This window comes from Pleurodeles waltl, chromosome 11 (assembly GCF_031143425.1).
Source record: "Pleurodeles waltl isolate 20211129_DDA chromosome 11, aPleWal1.hap1.20221129, whole genome shotgun sequence".
Classification (NCBI taxonomy): Eukaryota; Metazoa; Chordata; class Amphibia; order Caudata; family Salamandridae; genus Pleurodeles; species Pleurodeles waltl.
This window is the reverse complement of record NC_090450.1, coordinates 126,982,964-127,003,731: the sequence shown is the minus strand read 5'-3', so window position 1 is coordinate 127,003,731 and position 20,768 is coordinate 126,982,964. Positions and strand designations below refer to the sequence as shown.

At 44.4% G+C, this 20,768-nt stretch overlaps 1 protein-coding gene across 1 annotated transcript in view; it reads left to right on the top strand.

The window, feature by feature from the left end:
* SMC4 (structural maintenance of chromosomes 4) overlaps positions 1-20,768 on the top strand; it is a 451,201-nt gene that overhangs the window by 223,646 nt on the left and 206,787 nt on the right. Inside the window, exon 17 of the mRNA XM_069213253.1 lies at positions 7,659-7,785. Within this exon, the coding sequence (XP_069069354.1) occupies positions 7,659-7,785 (127 nt within the window). The remainder of the gene's footprint in view (positions 1-7,658; positions 7,786-20,768) is intronic.

The following is a 20,768-nucleotide window of genomic DNA, read 5'->3' as shown; positions in this document are numbered from 1 at the left end:
TCAAACTATCGTGCATGGAGCAAAGGCGGAGCTTACCTGCATGATCGCAAGTAACTGCTCACACACACAGGTGCCTTACAGTGTTCTTTGGATCTACTGCACTTGTGAATTTACGATAATCTTGTGTATACTTCTGGCTAAGCTACTAGTGCTGTATCTGATTTTGGAATTTGGCTGTACTAGTCGGCCATATTGGGGGTTGTACGATCTGGAACTTAAAGAAAGAGCATAGAGGATTCATTTCTTACTAAAATGTGTGCTGCACAGACATTTACCCTCATGCCACCACAACCATTTTTGAGCTCTGGTGGAGGCCCGCAAATTAAATGGCATGAATGAAAAGAATACTTTCTATGCTACTTGGAGACTATAGAAGATGACGAATTAACTCAAGTTAGGAAAAAGAAAATTCTGACACATTGTCTTGGACTACAGGGTCTTAAGGTGTATAATTCTATGGAAACGAAAGTTCAACAGGATGGTGACTCAAATGTTTTTTTACATGCGTTGGAAGACTTAGACAGATATTATTCCACGTCTGTCTGTATTGCCATTGATAGATTTAATATCTTTAATAGGAAACCAGGAAAACAGAATCGATAGAATGTTTCTGATCTTAAAGAATTAACAATAACCTGTAGATTTGGTTTGTTACATGATGAATTGATACAAGTCCAGCTTATAATGCATGTAAACAATAACCATATCCAAGAAAGGTTATGGGTTCATGGTGAGTCTCGACTAGAAGAAGTTATTGCTCTAGTCAACAAGGCTGAAATATCGAATAAGTGTGCCAGGGCTTTTATAGTTGAAAAAAAAAAAAAAGAATCACAGAATGACAGTAAAGGTATAAGAAAAGTAAAGACACACATAAACATGAAAAGCAACAAACAGGAAAAGGCAAGACAGACCAGAGATGTTACAGATGTGGGAGTAAGGCACATATAGCCTAAAACAAAAGGTGCCCTGCTCGTAACCAAATTTGTGCAGTTTGTGGAGTTAAGGGACATTTTGCTAAAGTTTGTAGAAGAGGTAGGAAGGTGTCCATAATAAACAATGAATCCAACTCAGTCAGGATCTGAAACGAGCAATTGCTCAAAGGAGCAGGAATGTGTTTTGGGTTTAATAGCACCTTTAGCTCTATGGAAAGTGAGGAAATTGGATGGTTAAAACTGGAGGAAGACTTATGTATCAAACACCTGAATGTGCAATCAAGAAGCAAACCAGTTTGTAAAATTTGTTTGGGATGAGTGGAAATTTTGATTGTTGCAGATTCTGGTTCTCCATTCACTATAATCATTAGGAAGTTATGGGAAGAAAAAATGTCCTGGGATCAGCCTTGTGACCTTCAGATGGTACTCTAGAGTTTCACAGGAAAATCTATACCCATGATTGGCTTCAGGAAGGTAGTTTTTGAGTTCAAAGGCAGAAGAACTTTAGGCAAATTGTATATAGCTGAAGAAGGACCGGCGGTTCTAGGATGGTTGGATCTAAGAGCATTGAATATGATCTTAGATCCTAATAGTGTAGAACAAGTAAACGTTATGGGTGACAATGAAAGGAGTGGTGTTAAACTACAAAACAGGTTCCCAGAAGTTTTTTCTGGAGAGATTGGCACTCTTAAGGATTACTCGCATAAAATCGTATTAAAGGAAAATGCTGTACCTAAAATACATAAATCCCGCAACATACCTTGGGTGATAGGAGAGGAGGTTGAAAGAGAACTAGAAAATATCTTTTAAAAGGGTATAATTAAAGAAGTTAATGCATCTGAATGGATTTCTCCATTGGTGGCAGTACGTAAGGCTAATGAAAAAATCCAAATGTGCATTGATTTGAGAGAATTGAATAGCAACATTGTGGTGGAGATATTTCCTTTACAGAAAATAAATGAAATGCCATCCATGACAAAGGACATGAAGTGGTTTACATCCACAGACTTATCGTTTGCATATCACCAAATTAATGGAGATAGTAAAAACTTAACTGCATTTATGACTCCTCAAGGGTTATCATCGCTATGTCTGTATGCCTTTTGGGCTTGCCTCTGCTGCAGCAGTTTTCCAGAAATTGATGTATAAACTATTCAAGAACACAAAGGCAGTGATTTTCTTTTAGAATGACATTTTGATTATAGGAAAGAATAAGGAACAACATGATACCAGAGTAAATGAGGTTTTAATTATTTTGAGAGATACGGGGTTAACAGATCAGTTTTCAAAATGCAAATATGGTGTTCGACAGTTGAATTACTTAGGGCAGGAAATTATGGCAGGAGGCATTAAACCAAAACAAGAATTGTTAACTGCTGTTAGAGATGCACCAGCACCTAGTAAGAGGGATGAGTTGAGATCATTCCTTGGCCCAATGGAATTTTATGCTATATTTGCCAGGAATTTCTCAGAAAATACATTTAATAGGAGGCAATTATTGAAGGAAAATTGTAAATTTGTTTGGTCAGATACCCTTCAAAGGGATTTTGAAGTGATATAGCAAGAGATTTATTTGGGGAAAAACATTATCTGGCTTTGATCCTAAACTCATTTCTATACTGACCACTGATGCAAGTAATAAGGGTATTGGTGCAATGTTAAGAATGAAGAAGTCACCATAGCTTTTGCCTCTAGGGCATTATCACCTACAAAAGAAAGATATTCAGACATATAGAAAAAAGTTCTAGCATTAGTGTGAGGTTTAGAACACTAAGAACTTTTTGTGGGGTTTCAATGTTGAAGTAAGGTGTGATCATAAACCCTTATTAAAGGTGCTATCTACTGAGGGTCTTTTGAGAGCTATCTCGAGGATAGCTAAGATATCTATAAGGCTTCTGGATTTCAGATATAAATTAGTATACTTACCATGTGTTAAAAACAAAATTGCAGATTGCTTGAGTAGTTTGCCGTTACCACTTGAGGAAAATGTGGAAGACATAGAGGAGGTAAATGTGGCATGGACAGAGTACAGAGTGGAGCGCCATTAGTAGCAAGGATTGGGATGAAGCTAATTCATGTGATCAATTTTTGTTTAAGGCAGTATATTCAGGTTGGTTGGCCAGAGAAAAAAAGTTGATGCAGAATTAAGGAGCTTATTTGAATTACGAGAAGTATTTTCAGTAATTCAAGACAACGTGGTAAGGGGAGACAGGATTCTACCACCAAAAAAGTTGAGAGATGCCATTATAAAAATAAGCCATGAAGGACATTTGGGTATTGTTAAGACTAAACAGAAGATCTAGGAGAACTACTGGTTGCCAGGTATAGCTATAGAAATTGAGAGAGTTATTAGGGATTGTGATTTATGTTTAAATGCAGATAAATCACTTGTTCCTTTGAAGCCATTGTTACAACCAGTTCCATGTCTTAAGATGGCGTGGGAAGTTCTCGGCGTAGATATTACGGGCCCAATTGTTGAGGAAAACGAAGTGTGGTACATAATAGTGGCTATGGATTATTTTTCAAAATGGCCAGAAGTTAAATTTGTCAATAAGGCAAATTCAGGGAAAATAAATATATATATATATATATATATATATATATATATATATATATATATATATATATATATATATATATATATATATATATATATATATATATATATATATATATATATATATATATATATATACGTTTGCTCATGTCGGGTGCTCGAACACACTACCACAAAATAGAGCATTAGAATTCTCTTTTTGCCACTATCTTACCTCTAAGGGGAACCCTTGGACTCTGTGCATACTATTCCTTACTTTGAAATAGTGCATACAGCGCCAACTTCCTACACTGAGTCCTACTCACTATGGGGGAGGTGTGTGTTATGTAATACATGAAATGTAGATTCGTTTTTAGATGGGAAAGAATGTAGTGAGGTAGGAGAATGTTATGACTGAATGGAATGTGGGGGGGTTAGTGTAGGGTTTGAGCCTGTTTTTATTTTGTACTCTTTAGAGGGCCCTTAAATGGCTGTGAGAAAGCTGAAGATAAGGGGTGACGTTAATCTTCGCAACCTTGTCTTCTGAGGTACTCAATATTTTACTTAAGTGGGGACCTTTTTGAGCTAAATAAAAAATCCTAACAGGTTTTTGCAGTCCTAACTAAAGTAAGTTTTTATAACTTTGATTGTTAAGTTACAGGGACTTAACAGTACTTGTAAGAATTTAGGAAATATACCCAATTAAAAAAAAAAAAATATATATATAACTAAAGGCAATTTTGGGATTTACTTGTGTAGTTACTTATTGACCAAGTGGTATCAGCAGATGCAAAGTTGCTGATTCCACCGCTGCCACCAGTGTAGGAAGCTGGCTCTCTGTATAGTGCACTAAAATGAAATACACTGTGCAGAGAGTCCAGTGGATCCCCAGTTGGTATTGCAGAAGCAAAAGTAGATGGGACTAATGCGCTATTTTGTGGTAGTGTGAGTGAGCCGTTTGGCTTATCAGAGGGTAGTGCTAAACATTTGTTATGCTCACAGAGGCAATAAATTAGACACACTCAAAGAATAAATCTGAGACCAATTTAGAAAAATTATTATTTTTAAATGTTTAAACCCAAGAACTACAAAATCAAATAAGTAGACTTTTAAGCATAGATACTTTGCAGTTTTAAAAATCAACAATTAGTGCAACTTTCAGGAGCCAGTCTGGGACAACAAACAGGTAGACTTGGGGTGCTCTGGCATGTAGGTGCACCTTTGGTCCTCTTCTGTGCCATTGGGCGATGAAAACAGGGGTGTCTAGGTGTTGGGTTTCACGTCCGGGAGCACTCGCGGTCAGGGGGTCCTGAGTGTTAAGGCTGCAAGCGTTGTGATGGAGTCTGGCAGGGGTGGACCAAGGGTGGACTTGAGCTCTTAGGAGCCGGGGGGACATTGTTCACACTGATGACCCACCTCAGCTGGGATCAGTGGTCATGGATGCAGTGGTTGCTGTAGCTGTCGGAGTTTCTCTCTCCACAAGCCTGTGGAAGAGGGGACATGCATGCAGAGTCTGCAGGCGTCTTGGGAAGGTCCAAGATGGGTGAGACCACCCTGGACTTGATCACTGGACAGCTGCTGATCTGCGTTGGAACAGTCGGTTGATTTTACTTCGGGTCGTGGATGTCTAGGCAAGTTGTCACTTCTCGTGTCGGGTTTCTGGGGCTCCAGCAGCTCTAGAGTCTTTTCTTTGGAGCTTATTGTTGCAGGGCAAGGCCGCTACCCACGGGAAACTTGAGGTTTTATTGAAGGCTGGACGAGTTGGCTTCTTGTGCAGGATCCTTCGAGGAGAGGAGGCAGGCCAGAGGGGATGTTTCCAGGTCTACTGCTGCTGCTTTTCCTCTTCTGCGGGTGCAGCTCTTCCTTGTCCGGGTCTCCTTAGGTAATGGAAATCTGAGTTCTAGGTTTTGGGGTGCAACCTAAATACTCAATTTAGGGGTGTTACAGGGAGTTGCAGGTGGAAATCAACGGGCTAACCACTTTTAGGGTGACTACACCTTCTTATGACCACTTATGCGGGAAAGTGGGCATAGCCCTAACCCTAGTGGCCTAATTTCTTACAAGCAAGATTGAGGAATTTGAAAAGTTATGTACACTTCAGCTAACCCACCTTAGGGGTGGGCTGCCATGAAGTAGACACTCCTAAGTTAACTAATTTTCCCGCCTGTTGATCATCTCCACCATCTGAGAGAACTGGGTCGCATTACAAAGGTTGGCAAGGGCTTTGTTTTTGGCCCTCGAGAGCGCTGGCTATCACTTTGGGGGTGAGCAGAAACATGTCTGTGGTGGCTGAGCTGGTCAGGGCCAGTCAGTCAGCACACTAATAGTTGGTATATTTTCAGGGGGCACCTCTATGCATTGTTTAAGACATCCATCACTGGGGTCAGTGTTTGATACCAAACATCCCAGGATTCACAGAAGACATGTAGCTAGGGAACCTGTAATGACCTTTGTCCGGCATATGCATAAAATGGCTTCCTTCTGCACTTAATGTGTCTCGGAATTGACAGATTTAGCAGGGGCACATCTGCTCATGTATGTCCTCACATGCGCCTGGATGCACCCAGCTTTAGGGGTGACTTAGACCTGGCACTGGGAGTGTGCCTTGTCGTGCGTTCAATTTAGCCTACAACAACACAGTCTGCAATGGCATCACTTGTGTGAGTTGGTGAGGGGTCCCAGAGGGTGGAACAGTTGGTGCTGCAGCCCTCGCAGACCTTACTTAGTACCCCAGTCCATAGGTACCAGGGGTACCATTTACTAGGGACTTACAGCGGTAGCTAAAGAGTTTGATAACTATGCAAAACAGCTGTGCAGTTTTGGGGAAAGAGATCTGGCACCTGGATAGCAGGGACCCAGTGCACTAACAGACAAATCCACATCAGAAATAGGGCAGAAAGTGGGGACTAACCATGTCAAAACAGTACTTTTCTACAGACCCCAACTATATCCAGGGACGTCGAAGCAAACTCTCTTAAGAGATATCAGAGCAAAAAAAAGAGCCATGGCACCAGTGTCCATTGGAAGATCAGAGGAACAAAAGTGTCAGGCACTATGGGAGGAAGATGGAAAAGCTACACACAAAGGCATATAGCCAATTTTAATGCCACCCTTCTAAACAGACATGCACATCAAAACTGGGAGGAAATAGATTTTAGGGAACACCTCTCAGAATTCTACAAGAAGCCAAGGAACCTACTAGAAGGCCATAATAACATAGCCAGCTCCAGTCTAAAAATCTGTTTTAGACGCAGCAGATACAGCAAGCGGACAACTGGCACAGGCCATAGAAATCATGTGTGGCGGTCTCTATGGTTATAAACCAGATGTTCAATTGAAATTCATAGACATGGCACTCCTATCAGGACAACGTTTTGGTCTATATGTGGATACTTGCCTATAAACCATGAAAAGGGCAAATGAAATAGCTAGAGCCATGGGGTTATTACAGGCATATACACCATTTTTCCAGAAGGGCTGACTTGGACAGAGAAGGGGAGTTTTCTGTCAACCAAACCCCTTGGATATACAGAAGGTAGCCTATTCACAGGCCCCACACAGTAGCAGCAACAAGGAATACAAGTGTTTTTAGAGGAGGAGTAAAAACGGGGGGGGGGGGGGGGGGACTCTATAGGATATCCCCGCCCCCCCTTTTTCCAAATGACTAGATTCCTGGAATAAATGGGATAAACGAATTGTAAACATAAGACGCAGATATTTTACAGGTTTCCTAAAACAAAAAAAGCCAATATTTGCATCACGTTGTCACAGGTTCATTTCTGTGGGCTGCAAATCAATTGGTACGAGAGTAAGTTACGTTCATGTGCAGAGATGCTATCTATGTATAGCCCCAATGCTGTATTTAGGAGAGAATATATCTGTTCTCAAGGCAGTAAAATGCCACTTGCCAATATCCGAGGGAATTGCCATGAACGTTTCCAGATCCAGTCTGCCCCCTAGGGATATTGAAAAGATGAGGAAGAATCTGCAGTTAGTCTCTACCAGAAAAGGCGTTACAAAAGGTAAATAACATTTTTTTGCGCTAATGGAGACCCAAGTATGTCATTCATATTTTTTGTAACCTTTTCTTGCTTGTCCTAAAGAAGGACTTAAGTTTTGTTAACTTCCAGTATTATTTCGAAAGAGCAGAAAAAGCTGATTTTTCACCATTTATCTTCCCTTTATTTCAGAGCCTTTCAGAGCAGGAAATACATTTAAAACTTCAAGTAAAAGAGCTGGAGGCCAGTGTAATTGCAGCAGCACCTGACAAAAACAAGCAGAAACAAATGGAAAAAACACTTGATGAACTTAAAAAAGGTATTTTGATATGACATCGATGGGCATATGTTTTCATTTCACTGGTAAATTTTACACAGTCGGTGTTGATTATCCATTGCACACGTTCATCCCTATTGTGGTGTAGGTAAACAAAGTTTTATTTTCCACAGATTTCATTATACTGCTGACCAATGCAAGAGCAAATACATTCTTTAGTTTTTCTTTATTACATTCTGTAGTATTTTTCAGTTGTGTATTCATGAGGTAAATTCTAGAATTGAAAGGTACGTTTTTTTTTTTTGTCTGTTTGTTTAAAATTGTGGACTGTGTCATTTAACTGAAATAATTTATGATTATCTGACCCATCTTGCTGATTCAATGGAAATACGTTTTGCAACTGTGTAGGAAAATGCCCTCTTTCTTGGCATGGTTACCCCCATTTTCTGTCTGTTGTCAGTGTGTTTGACTGTTCACTGGGATCCTGCTAACCAGTACCTCAGTGATTATGCCCTTTCCCTTTTAACATGGTTACTTACACCCCACATTTGGCATACTGGTGCCCCCATGTAAGTCCCTAGTATATGGTACCCAGGTCATTGGGGTGCTGGGGGAATCCCCATGACCTGCAGCATGTATTGTGCCACCCATGTGAAGCCAATGCAAAGTGTATCTGCAGGCCTGCCATTGCAGCCTGCGTGAAAGGGTGTGTAGGAAGTTGGCTCTGTATGCACTATTTCAAAGTAAGGAATAGTATGCAGTGTCCAAGGGTTCCCCTTAGAGGTAAGATAGTGGCAAAAAGAGAATACTAATGCTCTATTTTGTGGTAGTGTGGTCGAGCAGTAGGCTTATCAAAGGAGTAGTGTTAAGCATTTGTTGTACATACACAAGCAATAAATGAGGAACACACACTCAGACAATTCCAGGCCAATAGGTTTTTGTATAGAAAAATATATTTTCTTAGTTTATTTTAAGAACCACAGGTTCAAATTTTACATGTAATACTTCAAATGAAAGGTATTGCAGGTAGGTACTTTAGGAACTTTGAATAATCAAAATAGCATATACAGTTTTCATATAAATCACATATAGCTATTTTAAAACTAGACACAGTGCAATTTTCACAGTTCCTAGGGGGAGTAAGAGTTTGTTAGTTTTTGCAGGTAAGTAAACCACCTACGGGGTTCAAGTTTGAGTCCAAGGTAGCCCACCGTTGGGGGTTCAGAGCAACCCCAAAGTTACCACACCAGCAGCTCAGGGCCGATCAGGTGCAGAGGTCAAAGTGGTGCCCAAAACGCATAGGCTTCAATGGAGAAGGGGGTGCCCCGGTTCCAGTCTGCCAGCAGGTAAGTACCCGTGTCTTCGGAGGGCAGACCAGGGGGGTTTGTAGGGCACCGGGGGGGACACAAGTCCACACAAAGTACACCCTCAGCGGCACAAGGGCGGCCGGATGCAGTGTGCAAACAAGCGTTAGGTTTGTAATAGAAATCAATGGGAGACCAAGGGGTCTCTTCAGCGATGCAGGCAAGGGGGGGGCTCCTCTGGGTAGCCACCACCTGGGCAAGGGAGAGGGCCACCTGGGGGTCGCTCCTGCACTGGAGGTCGGATCCTTCAGGCCCTGGGGGCTGCAAGTGCGGAGTCTTTACCAGGCGTCGGATCTTGGAAGCAGGCAGTCGCGGTCAGGGGGAGCCTCGGGATTCCCTCTGCAGGCGTCGCTGTGGGGGCTCAGAGGGGCAACTCTGGCTACTCATGGTCTCGCAGTCACCTGGGAGTCCTCCCTGAAGTGATTGTTCTCCACAGGTCGAGCTGGGGGCGTCGGGTGCAGAGTGTCAAGTCTCACGCTTCCGGCGGGAAACTCAAGTTGTTTCAAAGTTGCTTCTTTGTTTCAAAGTTGCTTCTTTAGTGAACAGGGCCGCTGTCCTCTGGAGTTCTTGGTCCTTCTAGATGCAGGGCAGTCCTCTGAGGACTCAGAGGTCGGTGGTCCCTTAGGAGAGCGTCGCTGGAGCAGTGTCTTTAGAAGGGGGGAGACAGGCCGGTAGAGCTGGGGCCAAAGCAGTTGGTGCCTCCGTCTTCTCTGCAGGGTTTTTCAGTTTCGCAGTCCTCTTCTTCTTAGGTTGCAGGAATCTAGTTTCCTAGGTTCTGATGAGCCCCTAAATACTGAATTTAGGGGTGGGTTTAGGTCTGGGAGGGCAGTAGCCAATGGCTACTGTCCTTGAGAGTGGCTACACCCTCTTTGTGCCTCCTCCCTGAGGGGAGGGGGACACATCCCTAATCCTATTGAGGGAATCCTCCATCTGCAAGATGTTGACAAGTTAGCCATGGTACACAACACTTCAGGATCTCTAACTAATTTCACACCAGAAGCTCCCCATCAGGCCAGTCCTACCAAATAAGACATCCAGACCCCAAGTCACTCAACCTAGCAATTTGGCTCCTGAGGTCATCGAATTTGGATATTTACACCTACCGAAAGAATGTATGGACGTTCTTAAAGCAGAATGTAAATCCACAACTAGACAATGTAATGCAGCGAAGAGGAAACGTTTTGTCTGCTACTGCCAACCGAAAAACATTGACCCTCATAAATCGACTTAGCAACAGGTTGTTTATTTACTGCATTAACAAAAAGCTAATTTAACCTACACTTTCATTCGACTTCATTTTGCAGATATATCTGCACATCTTTAAAATATTCAATTATAAACTTTATTTTGGGTTCCAGTTGTTAAGGCATTTATGGGAGGATTTAAGAATCATTATACCAAGGGTGCCAACAGCACCATCCAGGAGCCGTAATATTGGTCTCTCAAGGCTCATGGATCCCATTTTTGAGCCTCTACATTCCTGTCCGTTTACACTTCCTGTCATGGAAGGTAGTTTTTCTGGTGGCTCTCTCTTCCCTTAGACGTGTCATTGAGCTCCAAGCTTTAAACCTGGAAGAACCTTCTTCCAGATTCACAAAGAAAAGATAGTTCTTCGTACTAATCAAAATTTCCTTCCAAAGGCAGTTTCCCAGATTCATATCTATCAATAGAACTACCATTTTTCTTTCCCCAACCGGGCTCTGTGGCGGAAAGGGCTCTACACGCTTGATATAAAAAGGGCTCTTATGTACTATACAGACTGAACCAAACCGTTCAGGAAAACTAAACAACTTTTTGTGGCCCTTTCAATGCCCCATATAGGAAACCCCATATCAAAAGCTGGTATAGGTAGGTGGATAGTCAAGTGTATTCAAACTTGCTATGCTAAAGTGAACCGAAACTAACCTCTTTCACCTTGAGCACACACTCTACTAGGAAGAAGAGTGCTTCAATGGTTTTCATTGGGAACATACCTATAGCAGATATTTTTAAAGCAGCTACATGGTCTACACCACATACCTTTACAAAACGCTATTGTGTAGATGTACTAACAAGGCAACAAGCTAATGTTGCCCAAGCAGTACTTAGGACACTTTTCTAAACCGTTGCAATTCCTGCACGCTAGCCACCCCTTTACGGAGTTACTGCTTTTCAGCCTATGCACAGCAGGCTTATCTACAGTCATACATGCCATTGAATGGAAAATGTTACTTACCCAGTAGACATCTGTTTGTGGCATGTAGTGCTGTAGATTCACACGTGCCCACCCTCCTTCCCAGACGCCTGCAGCCATTGCAATTATGTTAAAATATAAATATTGTATATATACACATCGATACATTGCATGGACATCTTTTTTTTTTTTCTCTTTCCCCACTACTTCACTCTCCCGCCTGCGAAGCAAACAATCTAACAAACGACTATGTGCCTATGCGCAGTATCACCGAGAGGAGGAGTCATTCAATCCCGTGACTCAAACATTCTTTGAAGAAAAACAAGATGTACCACTCCGAACCCAACACTAGATGGCAAACTAATGCACAGCATGTGAATTCACAGCACTACCTGCCACGAACAGATGTCTGCTGGTAACATTTTCCATCCCATCTCCTTTTGAGTTTTTCAGGAAGTCCTGCAATCATGCCTTACATGGTTTTGTTGAAACCCTCAACTAAACCATTTCATTGTGGGTGATATTGGGTAGTGAACTTATAAGTCACTCCACATTCGTTCCACATTGCCTTGACGTATGCAGACATGAAGTTACTACCTCTGTCTGATACCACCTCCTTAGGGAAGCCCACTCTAGTAAAAAACAAAAAACAAAAATGCTGAGTAGGACCCTAGCAACTGCAGGAGTAGTGGTAGTCCTAAGGGGCATAGCTTCAGGGTACCTGGTGTTATGATCCACTACCACCAGTAAAAATGTGTTCCCTGACATTGTTGGAAGGTCTAAGGGGGCAACAACTTCAACCCCTACCCTTTCAAGTGGAATTAAGGGGGGGGCCCTTTGGATAACCACCTTTCTTGCCACTGGCTTGACAGTTGAGACAGGAGTTACAAAGTTCCTTCACCTTCTGGGACATACCTGGCCAGTAGAAGTCACTCAATCAAATCAATCAGTGACTTATAAAGCGGGTCTATTCACTCGCAGGGTCTCAAGGTGCTGTTTGTCAGCGTGCTGCTCAGTCGAAGAGCCAGGTCTTGAGGTCCTTCCTGAACTGCTTCGGTGGTGGGGTCTGCCAGAGCTTGAGGGGTAGTGTTTTCCATGTCCCGGCTGCTAGGTAGGAGAAGGATATTCCTCCTGCTGTGCTTTTCTGGATATTGGGAACAGCTGCCAGGGCAAGCTGGGAAGAACGGAGATGTCTGTTGGGTACGTAGAGGGCGGTGGTTTAGGTACGCCGGTCCTACGTTGTGCAGTGCCTTGTAGGTGTGGATCAGGAGTTTGTATGTGATGCGCTTGTTGACTGGTAGCCAGTGTGGGTCTCTGAGGTGGGAGGAGATGTGGCTGTGTTGGAGAATGTCCAGGATGAGTCTGGCAGCTGCATTCTGGATTCTTTGTAGTCTTGATTGTAGTTTCTTGGTGATGCCAGCATAGAATGCGTTGCTGTAGTCCAGTTTGCTAGTGATGAGTGCAGTACCAACCTACTCCAATTTTTGGTTTGTCTAAAATGCCCCGCTAAGGGGATGTCATTAACCAAATTGAGTAGGAACTCTATACAGCTAAAGCACTACCACTTTCCTAAAGGCACCAGGTTTTGTGTCTCTGTCCTCAGTATACAGGAGTCCCTATTCTAAATAGGTTCTGTGGGAGCCATTGACATCTCCCTTTTCCTGGTCAGCAGCTTGCCGTCTCAGGCTCTCAAGAGTAAGAGATGTCTTTTGTTCTTGGCACAGCCCTTACCTAGAGGGTCCCCTTGTGCCTAACAGCTCTGCCATGTAAGGCCTAAGTTCCTGGGGCTTAGTTCCCTTAAGGGCTGAAATGTCTTCTCCCTGAGTAAGAGGGGACGTGATCTTGGGGCTGCTCAGAAGCTGGCTTACCAGGCTTCCTTTCTTTTCTCTTGAAAAGCTGGGCATGTTTAACTAAGGATAATTTTGGATTCCTTAGTGGTATTACTTAATAACTGAGTGGTATAGCATCGGTCAAGTCCTCTAACCCACTGCTGCGCCGCCAATGTAGGAAACTATTTGTTTTTTTATATATAAGTCCTGGGGTTCCCTTACTAGTGGACAGGGGCTTGTTCTAGCAATACCAAAGTGCTCTTTTATGGGGTATTGAGTTTGAACAGCCTTAGTTTTATTAGAGAGGTTAGCTATCTGCAAATACACAGTCAATAAATGTGAAACACGACTCAAGGAGGAGAGCCACGCCACTTTTTTAAAAAATAGCAATCTTTTTGCCAGTATACCAGAATAAGTACGATCAGGTAAGTACATTTTGCAATAAAAATACTTTTAGGTTTCAAAAGTGGACACTTAATAATTTTCCAGAAATGACAATGTTATCCTATGGAAAGACAAAAACAAGTACTGCATTCATGTCTAGTACAGCAACTTACGTGACCAATCTCCTGGACTTAAAAGTGGGGGGTGACCTGGTTTAAAATCGAAAAACAAAAAAAGGCACTTTCCTACACCTGTCAGACCAGCTCTAGGACAGCCTACAGTGCTAGGCGACAGTCACACACCGTTGTTCCTGTTGCTACCAGGTCTCTGATTGCATGCTGCACCACCACCCCCCACTTGGTTACAGTTAAATTAACCACCATCTGCGGCCTATCATGCCTGCTTCCCAGCAATTGTGCTGCCAAGCCATGCAGCATGTACACTTCAGGCTGCAAATCGACCCTCGGGACTCACTGGATTGTGCTGAGACAGCCTAGAGGCACAGAGCTCTCTCAAGCACACATGCCTGCCAGGTGGGACCCCGAAGTAGCCTTTTTTGTCTTTTTTTTTAAAAGACATATTAACTTCTCGTCACAAGTAAAATGCCAGCACTGAGCAACAGCTTATTGCTATGCTGAAATGTATCACACTCTGGGATCTGTAAGACTACAGGAAGCAAACTTTTGAAAATGAATCAATATAGTGGCAGAAACACAAGTGATCTGGAAGCTATTTTTCATAGTTATCATTTCTTGATCCACATATCAGATAAGTGATAAAAATAACATATCTGAAATGTCCTGTTCAGTAGAAAAATATGTTCAATGGCATGTGCGGGTTTATATATAAATGCTCTGCATACTCCTGCCATCTATTGTTGGGTCCAGGATGATGCAAGTTGCATTTCTTCGAAGAAGTTTTTTGTAACGAGATCCAGTGACTCCTCTCAGTGACTTTACTCATAGGCATCAACTCCTTTGTTACATTGTTTTCTCTCAGCCCTTGGGTTCAGATGTGTTTGCCTACGCTCCTTTTTGACTGTTGTTTGGTTTTGATTATCTTTTCTGTTCTGTCGTTATTGTATTCAATTTCGTTTTTTTTTATCTCAGCACTCAACGCTTTCCGTCGGTTCGTGCTTCGACCGACTGCCCCTCGGGTTTTAGCACCTGACTTGGGCCTACCTTCTGCGTAGCTCTGGCATTGACAGACCTGGTTCCCTGATAGATCATACTCATTACTCTTCTGTCCTCTGTACCACTCTAAGTTCCAGCACCTCATGTGCAACCTTTGCCTCTCTCCACACCACCATGAAGCTGACTGCGACAACGAAGTCATTTAGATCCAAAAGACCCTTTGAAACCAGTGGGCTCATTGATTGGAAATGTCTCAGAAGGTGTCTGTCAGCACCCAGAACCTCTTAGGGGAAATACTTGCTCAGGAGGAACCAACAACGCAGGAGGGAGAAGGCTTTTTCCATCCAAGAAATCGAGAGCCAAGAACTTTGCTCTGCCCATCACGTGAGTACTGTGGTCCTGCTCTCCCACAGAAACCCTCCAAGAAGGCCATACAGCCTGTTCTAGAGGTCATCGGTCTGCCACTGTCATCCGGCCTTGGTCGGTACCGAAATACTGCTTGGGCTGACCTGCCTTCCATCTCGCGCCAAAAATGTCTGCAAAGGCTAACCTCTCCGTCTTGGCTTTGATCTCGACCACCTCGGACCAAGAGATTGTTTGTGTCAATCCTAACCTCGGGACCGATCTGGCTGCCGTCTGGTGCTACCTCTGCGCCAAACAAGGTCACAAAGCACAATTCTTCAGCACCAAAGCCTTCGGAGCGGATATCTTTGGAGTCCAGTCTTTCACTGGTCCTTCTCCAATTGAGACAATTCCAAGAAAAGACACTATACAGCACAAAGTTCATATTCGCAAAGGCTGCATCATAGCTACACTTTCCTCTCCTGTGCTTCCAAAGAGGAAATTGATTTTGAGGAGGCCCTGGGTGTTCCTGTCCATTCAAAAAAAAAAAAAAGGGGACAAGGCTACTACCACAGCTCTCCGGCCTTCTCCAACACCTTCACTTCCAACTCCTTCATTACCTTCACCACTTCCACCTCAATCACCTATACAAGGGGATGTCACACCTCAGGGGTCACCACAGTATTACACTGGTGGGTTTCAGGGTCCTTATGATGAAACAGATCCATGGAATGCTTATAACCCTGATCCCATTACTCTTTACCCTGCTCGCCCCTCCCGAGGACACTACCTCCCAACAGGTAGTTTCTAGAGCAGCAGCATTCTACCATGTACAGCTTCACTGAGAGCCCTTGGAGCAGGACTTATTATTTGATACTCTCCTCCAAGCATAGATACTCCCAATTTCTCCCCATGCTCCCTAATATGCTCAGCCATGCGGAGGACATATTTAAGGAACCTGTACTCTCTAGAGTGATCACTCCACAGGTGAATAAGAAATATAAAGTGGCCCCTTCAGACCCACTTTACATCAGGGCACCAGTACTACCTGGATTTTGTATTGGCCACTGCTTGTAAATGGGCTAATAGGCCACTGTACACTCTCCTCTCCAGAAAAAAAAGTAAACAAATTGATGCTGCAGGAAAGAGATTGGCAGCACAGGCCACAAATCATTGGTGGATTGCCAATTTTCAAGCCCTTTTGGCCAGCTGTGATCAGGCACATTGGGGTGAGATTGAGGAACTGCTACAATACCACCCTTAAGAGCACTGTGAAAGGAGACAGCAAATTGTTTCTGAGTGCCAAATTATTACAAACCACTCTATCCGGTGCGCCCTCAATGCACTGGACACAGTATCCTCTTGAAAAGCCATGTTTGACTTTGGTGTTTCAGCTTCAAACCAGAGGTGCAACAGGCAGTTTTAAACATGCCCTTTGACAAGGAGCATCTGTTTGGACCGTAAGTGGATGCAACACTCAAGATGAAGGGGACACCAACACGTCCGTGGGTGCCTTAGAAACTCACACACACACACAATCCTTTTGTCTCCCAGAGTACAGGGGAGCATACAGATCCTCCACATAAGAGGCTTCTAGGTATGTGGGAAGACAGCCTCAGTCCTCTTACATTAGAGCCTACTTCAGTGGCTCCTACATGGGGGTCAAAAAACAAAGGAAGAGTGTAGAAAGTTGGCTCTGTATGCACGATTTCAAAGTAAGGAATAGTATGCACATAGTCCAAGGGTTCCCCTTAGAGGTAAGATAGTGGCAAAAAGAGATAATTCTAATGCTCTATTTTGTGGTAGTGTGGTCGAGCAGTAGGCTTATCAAAGGAGTAGTGTTAAGCATTTGTTGTAAACACACAGGCGATAAATGAGGAACACACACTCGGACAATTCCAGGCCAATAGGTTTTTGTATAGAAAAATAACTTTTCTTACTTTATTTTAAGAACCACAGGTTCAAGATTTACATGTAGTACTTCAATTGAAAGGTATTGCAGGTAGGTACTTTAGGAACTTTGAATTAGCAAAATAGCATATACAGTTTTCACATAAATCACATATAGCTATTTTAAAACTAGACACAGTGCAATTTTCAACAGTTCCTGGGGGGAGTAAGAGTTTTAGTTTTTGCAGGTAAGTAAACCACCTACGGGGTTCAAGTTTGGGTCCAATGTAGCCCACCGTTGGGGGTTCAGAGCAACCCCAAAGTTAACACACCAGCAGCTCAGGGCCGATCAGGTGCAGAGTTCAAAGTGGTGCCCAAAACGCATAGGCTTCAATGGAGAAGGGGGTGCCCCGGTCCCAGTCTGCCAGCAGGTAAGTACCCGCGTCTTCGGAGGGCAGACCAGGGGGGTTTTGTAGGGCACCGGGGGGGACACAAGTCCACACAAAGTACACCCTCAGCGGCACGGGGGCGGCCGGGTGCAGTGTGCAAACACGCGTCGGGTTTGTAATTGAAATCAGTGGGAGACCAAGGGGTCTTTTCAGCGATGCAGGCAAGGGGGTGGGGTGGGGGGGGGGAGGCTCCTGGGTAGCCACCACCTGGGCAAGGGAGAGGGCCTCCTGGGTGTCACTCCTGCACTGGAGTTCCGATCTTTCAGGTCCTGGGGGCTGTGGGTGCAGAGTCTTTTTCAGACGTCGGGATCTGGGAGTCAGGCAGTCGCGGTCAGGGGGAGCCTCGGGATTCCCTCTGCAGGCGTCGCTGTGGGGGCTCGGGGGGGCAACTCTGGCTACTCAGTCTCGTAGTTGCCGGGGAGTCCTCCCTGAAGTGTTTCTCCACAAGTCGAGCCGGGGGCGTCTGGTGCAGAGTAGCAAGTCTCACGCTTCCGGCGGGAAACGCAGTTGTCTTGAAGTTGCTCCTTTGAAACAAAGTTGCAGTCTTGGGTGAACAGAGCCGCTGTCCTTGGGAGTTTCTTGGTCCTTCTAGAGCAGGGCAGTCCTCTGAGGATTCAGAGGTCGCTGGTCCCTGGGGAGCGCGTCGCTGGAGCAGTGTCTTTAGAAGTGGGGAGACAGGCCGGTAGAGCTGGGGCCAAAGCAGTTGGTGTCTCCGTCTTCTCTTCAGGGTTTTTCAGCTTAGCAGTCCTCTTCTTCTTAGGTTGCAGGAATCTGAGTTCCTAGGTTCTGGGGAGCCCCTAAATAATTAATTTAGGGGTGTGTTTAGGTCTGGGAGGGCAGTAGCCAATGCCTACTGTCCTTGATGGTGGGTACACCCTCTTTGTGCCTCCTCCCTGAGGGGAGGGGGGCACATCCCTATTCCTATTGGGGGAATCCTCCTTCTACAAGATGGAGGATTTCTAAAAGTCACCTCAGCTCAGGACACCTTAGGGGCTGTCCTGACTGGCCAGTGACTCCTCCTTGTTTTTCTCATTATCTCTCCTGGACTTGCCACCAAAAGTGGGGGCTGTGTCCAGGGGGGCGGGCATCTCCACTAGCTGGAGTGCCCTGGGGCATTGTAACACGAAGCTTGAGCCTTTGAAGCTCACTGCTAGGTGTTACAGTTCCTGCAGGGGGGAGGTGTGAAGCACCTCCACCCAGAGCAGGCTTTGTTTCTGTCCTCAGAGCACAAAGGCTCTCACCACATGGGGTCAGAAACTCGCCTCAGCAGCAGGCTGGCGCAGACCAGTCAGTCCTGCACTGAACAATTGGGTAAAATACAAGGAGCATCTCTAAGATGTCCTCTGTGTGCATTTTTTTAATAAATCCAACACCGACATCAGTGTGGGTTTATTATTCTGAGAAGTTTGATACCAAACTTCCCAGTATTAAGTGTAGCCATTATGGAGCTGTGGAGTTCGTTTTTGACATACGCCCAGCCCATATACTCTTATGGCTAGCCTGCACCTACAATGTCTAAGGTTTTGCTTAGACACTGTAGGGGCATAGTGCTCATGCACCTATGCCCTCACCTGTGGTATAGTGCACCCTGCCTTTGGGCTGTAAGGCCTGTTAGAGGGGTGACTTACCTATGCCATAGGCAGTGTGAGGTTGGCATGGCACCCTGAGGGGAGTGCCATGTCGACTTAGTCATTTTCTCCCCACCAGCACACACAAGCTGGTAAGCAGTGTGTCTGTGCTGAGTGAGGGGTCCCTAGGATGGCATAAGACATGCTGCAGCCCTTAGAGACCTTCCCTGGCATCAGGGCCCTTGGTACCAGTTACAAGGGACTTACCTAGGTGCCAGGGTTGTGCCAATTGTGGAAACAATGGTACATTTTAGGTGAAAGAACACTGGTGCTGGGGCCTGGTTAGCAGGGTCCCAGCACACTTCTCAGTCAAGTCAGCATCAGTATCAGGCAAAAAGTGGGGGGTAACTGCAACAGGGAGCCATTTCTTTACAAAGAGGAGAAAGGGATAAGAGTACTGCCACATGTGAATCCTCCTCCATTGCCAAACACTGACTACTTATACCTTTCACCTGACCATCCAACACCTGTCGGGGGAAGACTCCAACACTTTCACGCTGTCTGGGACATCATCGCCATGGACCAGTGGGTCCTTGCCATTATTCAACATGGCTTTTGTCTAGAGCTCATTACCACTCCTCCCAACATTCCCCCTTGCACCCACAGAATATTGCAGGAGAGTTTATTGCTTTGCAAGCAAGAGGTCTAAGCCCTTCTTATCAAAGGGCCATAGAGCCTGTTACTCTGCAACACCAAGTTTCAGGAGTATATTCCCTCTACTTCTGATTCCCAAAAAGTACAGGTGCCCTCAGACCAATAGTGGCTCTCCGACCTCTGTAAAAAATAAATTAAAAAATAATAATAATACATCCCATCAGAATACTTCCACATGGTCACTTTTTTGGATGTCGTTCCATTTCTACAGCAAGGCGATATTATGACAGCTCTAGATCTAAAGGATGCCAGTTTCACATACCAATTCACCCTGCACTCCAAAAATACTTAATATTAGTATTTGTAGGCAAACATTATCAGTTCAGAGTCCTTCCTTTCGGGTTAACCATCTCTCCCAGGATATTCACAAAATGCTTAGCAGTAGTTGCAGTACACTTGCAAAGACAAAATGTCTACATCTTTCCTCACCTGGTAAAGCCAGTACATTGCACCAGTGTTGTCAACACACTCTGACAGTGGATCTCCTTCACAATCTGGGGTTCACTCTCCACATTCCCAAATCCCATCCCACAAGGTTGTCCTGGTCCGGACAGACAACATGACAGCCATGTATTACATATGAAAGAGGGGCACGGTTTTCACAACTATTACACCTGGCTCTGACCATATAGAATTGGGATCTTCACCATCACACTCACCTGTTGATGGAGTATCTTCAGGGGAACATACAACTTTGCAGACCTGCTCAGCAGGATGCAGCAACATGTCCTTGAGTGGGAACTCTACCCTGCTGTCCTCCAATCATACTTCAAAAGGTGGGAGACTACACACACAGACCTTTGCTACAGAAGAAGATGCAAAATGACAAAACGTCCCCTCAGTTATCCACACCCACTATCCAAGGGCAATGCTCTATCAATTTGTTGGCTAGGTATATATGTGCCTGCCTTTTTCACCTTGCCCTCTCATTCCATTTCTGGTTCAGAGGATCAGACAAACCTCGCTCACCATGATCCTTGTGGCTGCCACCTGGGCATGTCAGCCTTGGTTCACCACATTCCTGGAATTTTTCAGTAGTCCCAACTCCCCCACAGGCCAGACCTTCTCATGCAGAATCGGGGACAAATCAGACATCCAGACCCCGTCACTCAACCTTGCAATATGGCTACTGAGGTCAGAGCTTGGATATCTAGGTTTTCCTGCAGAATGTATGAACAT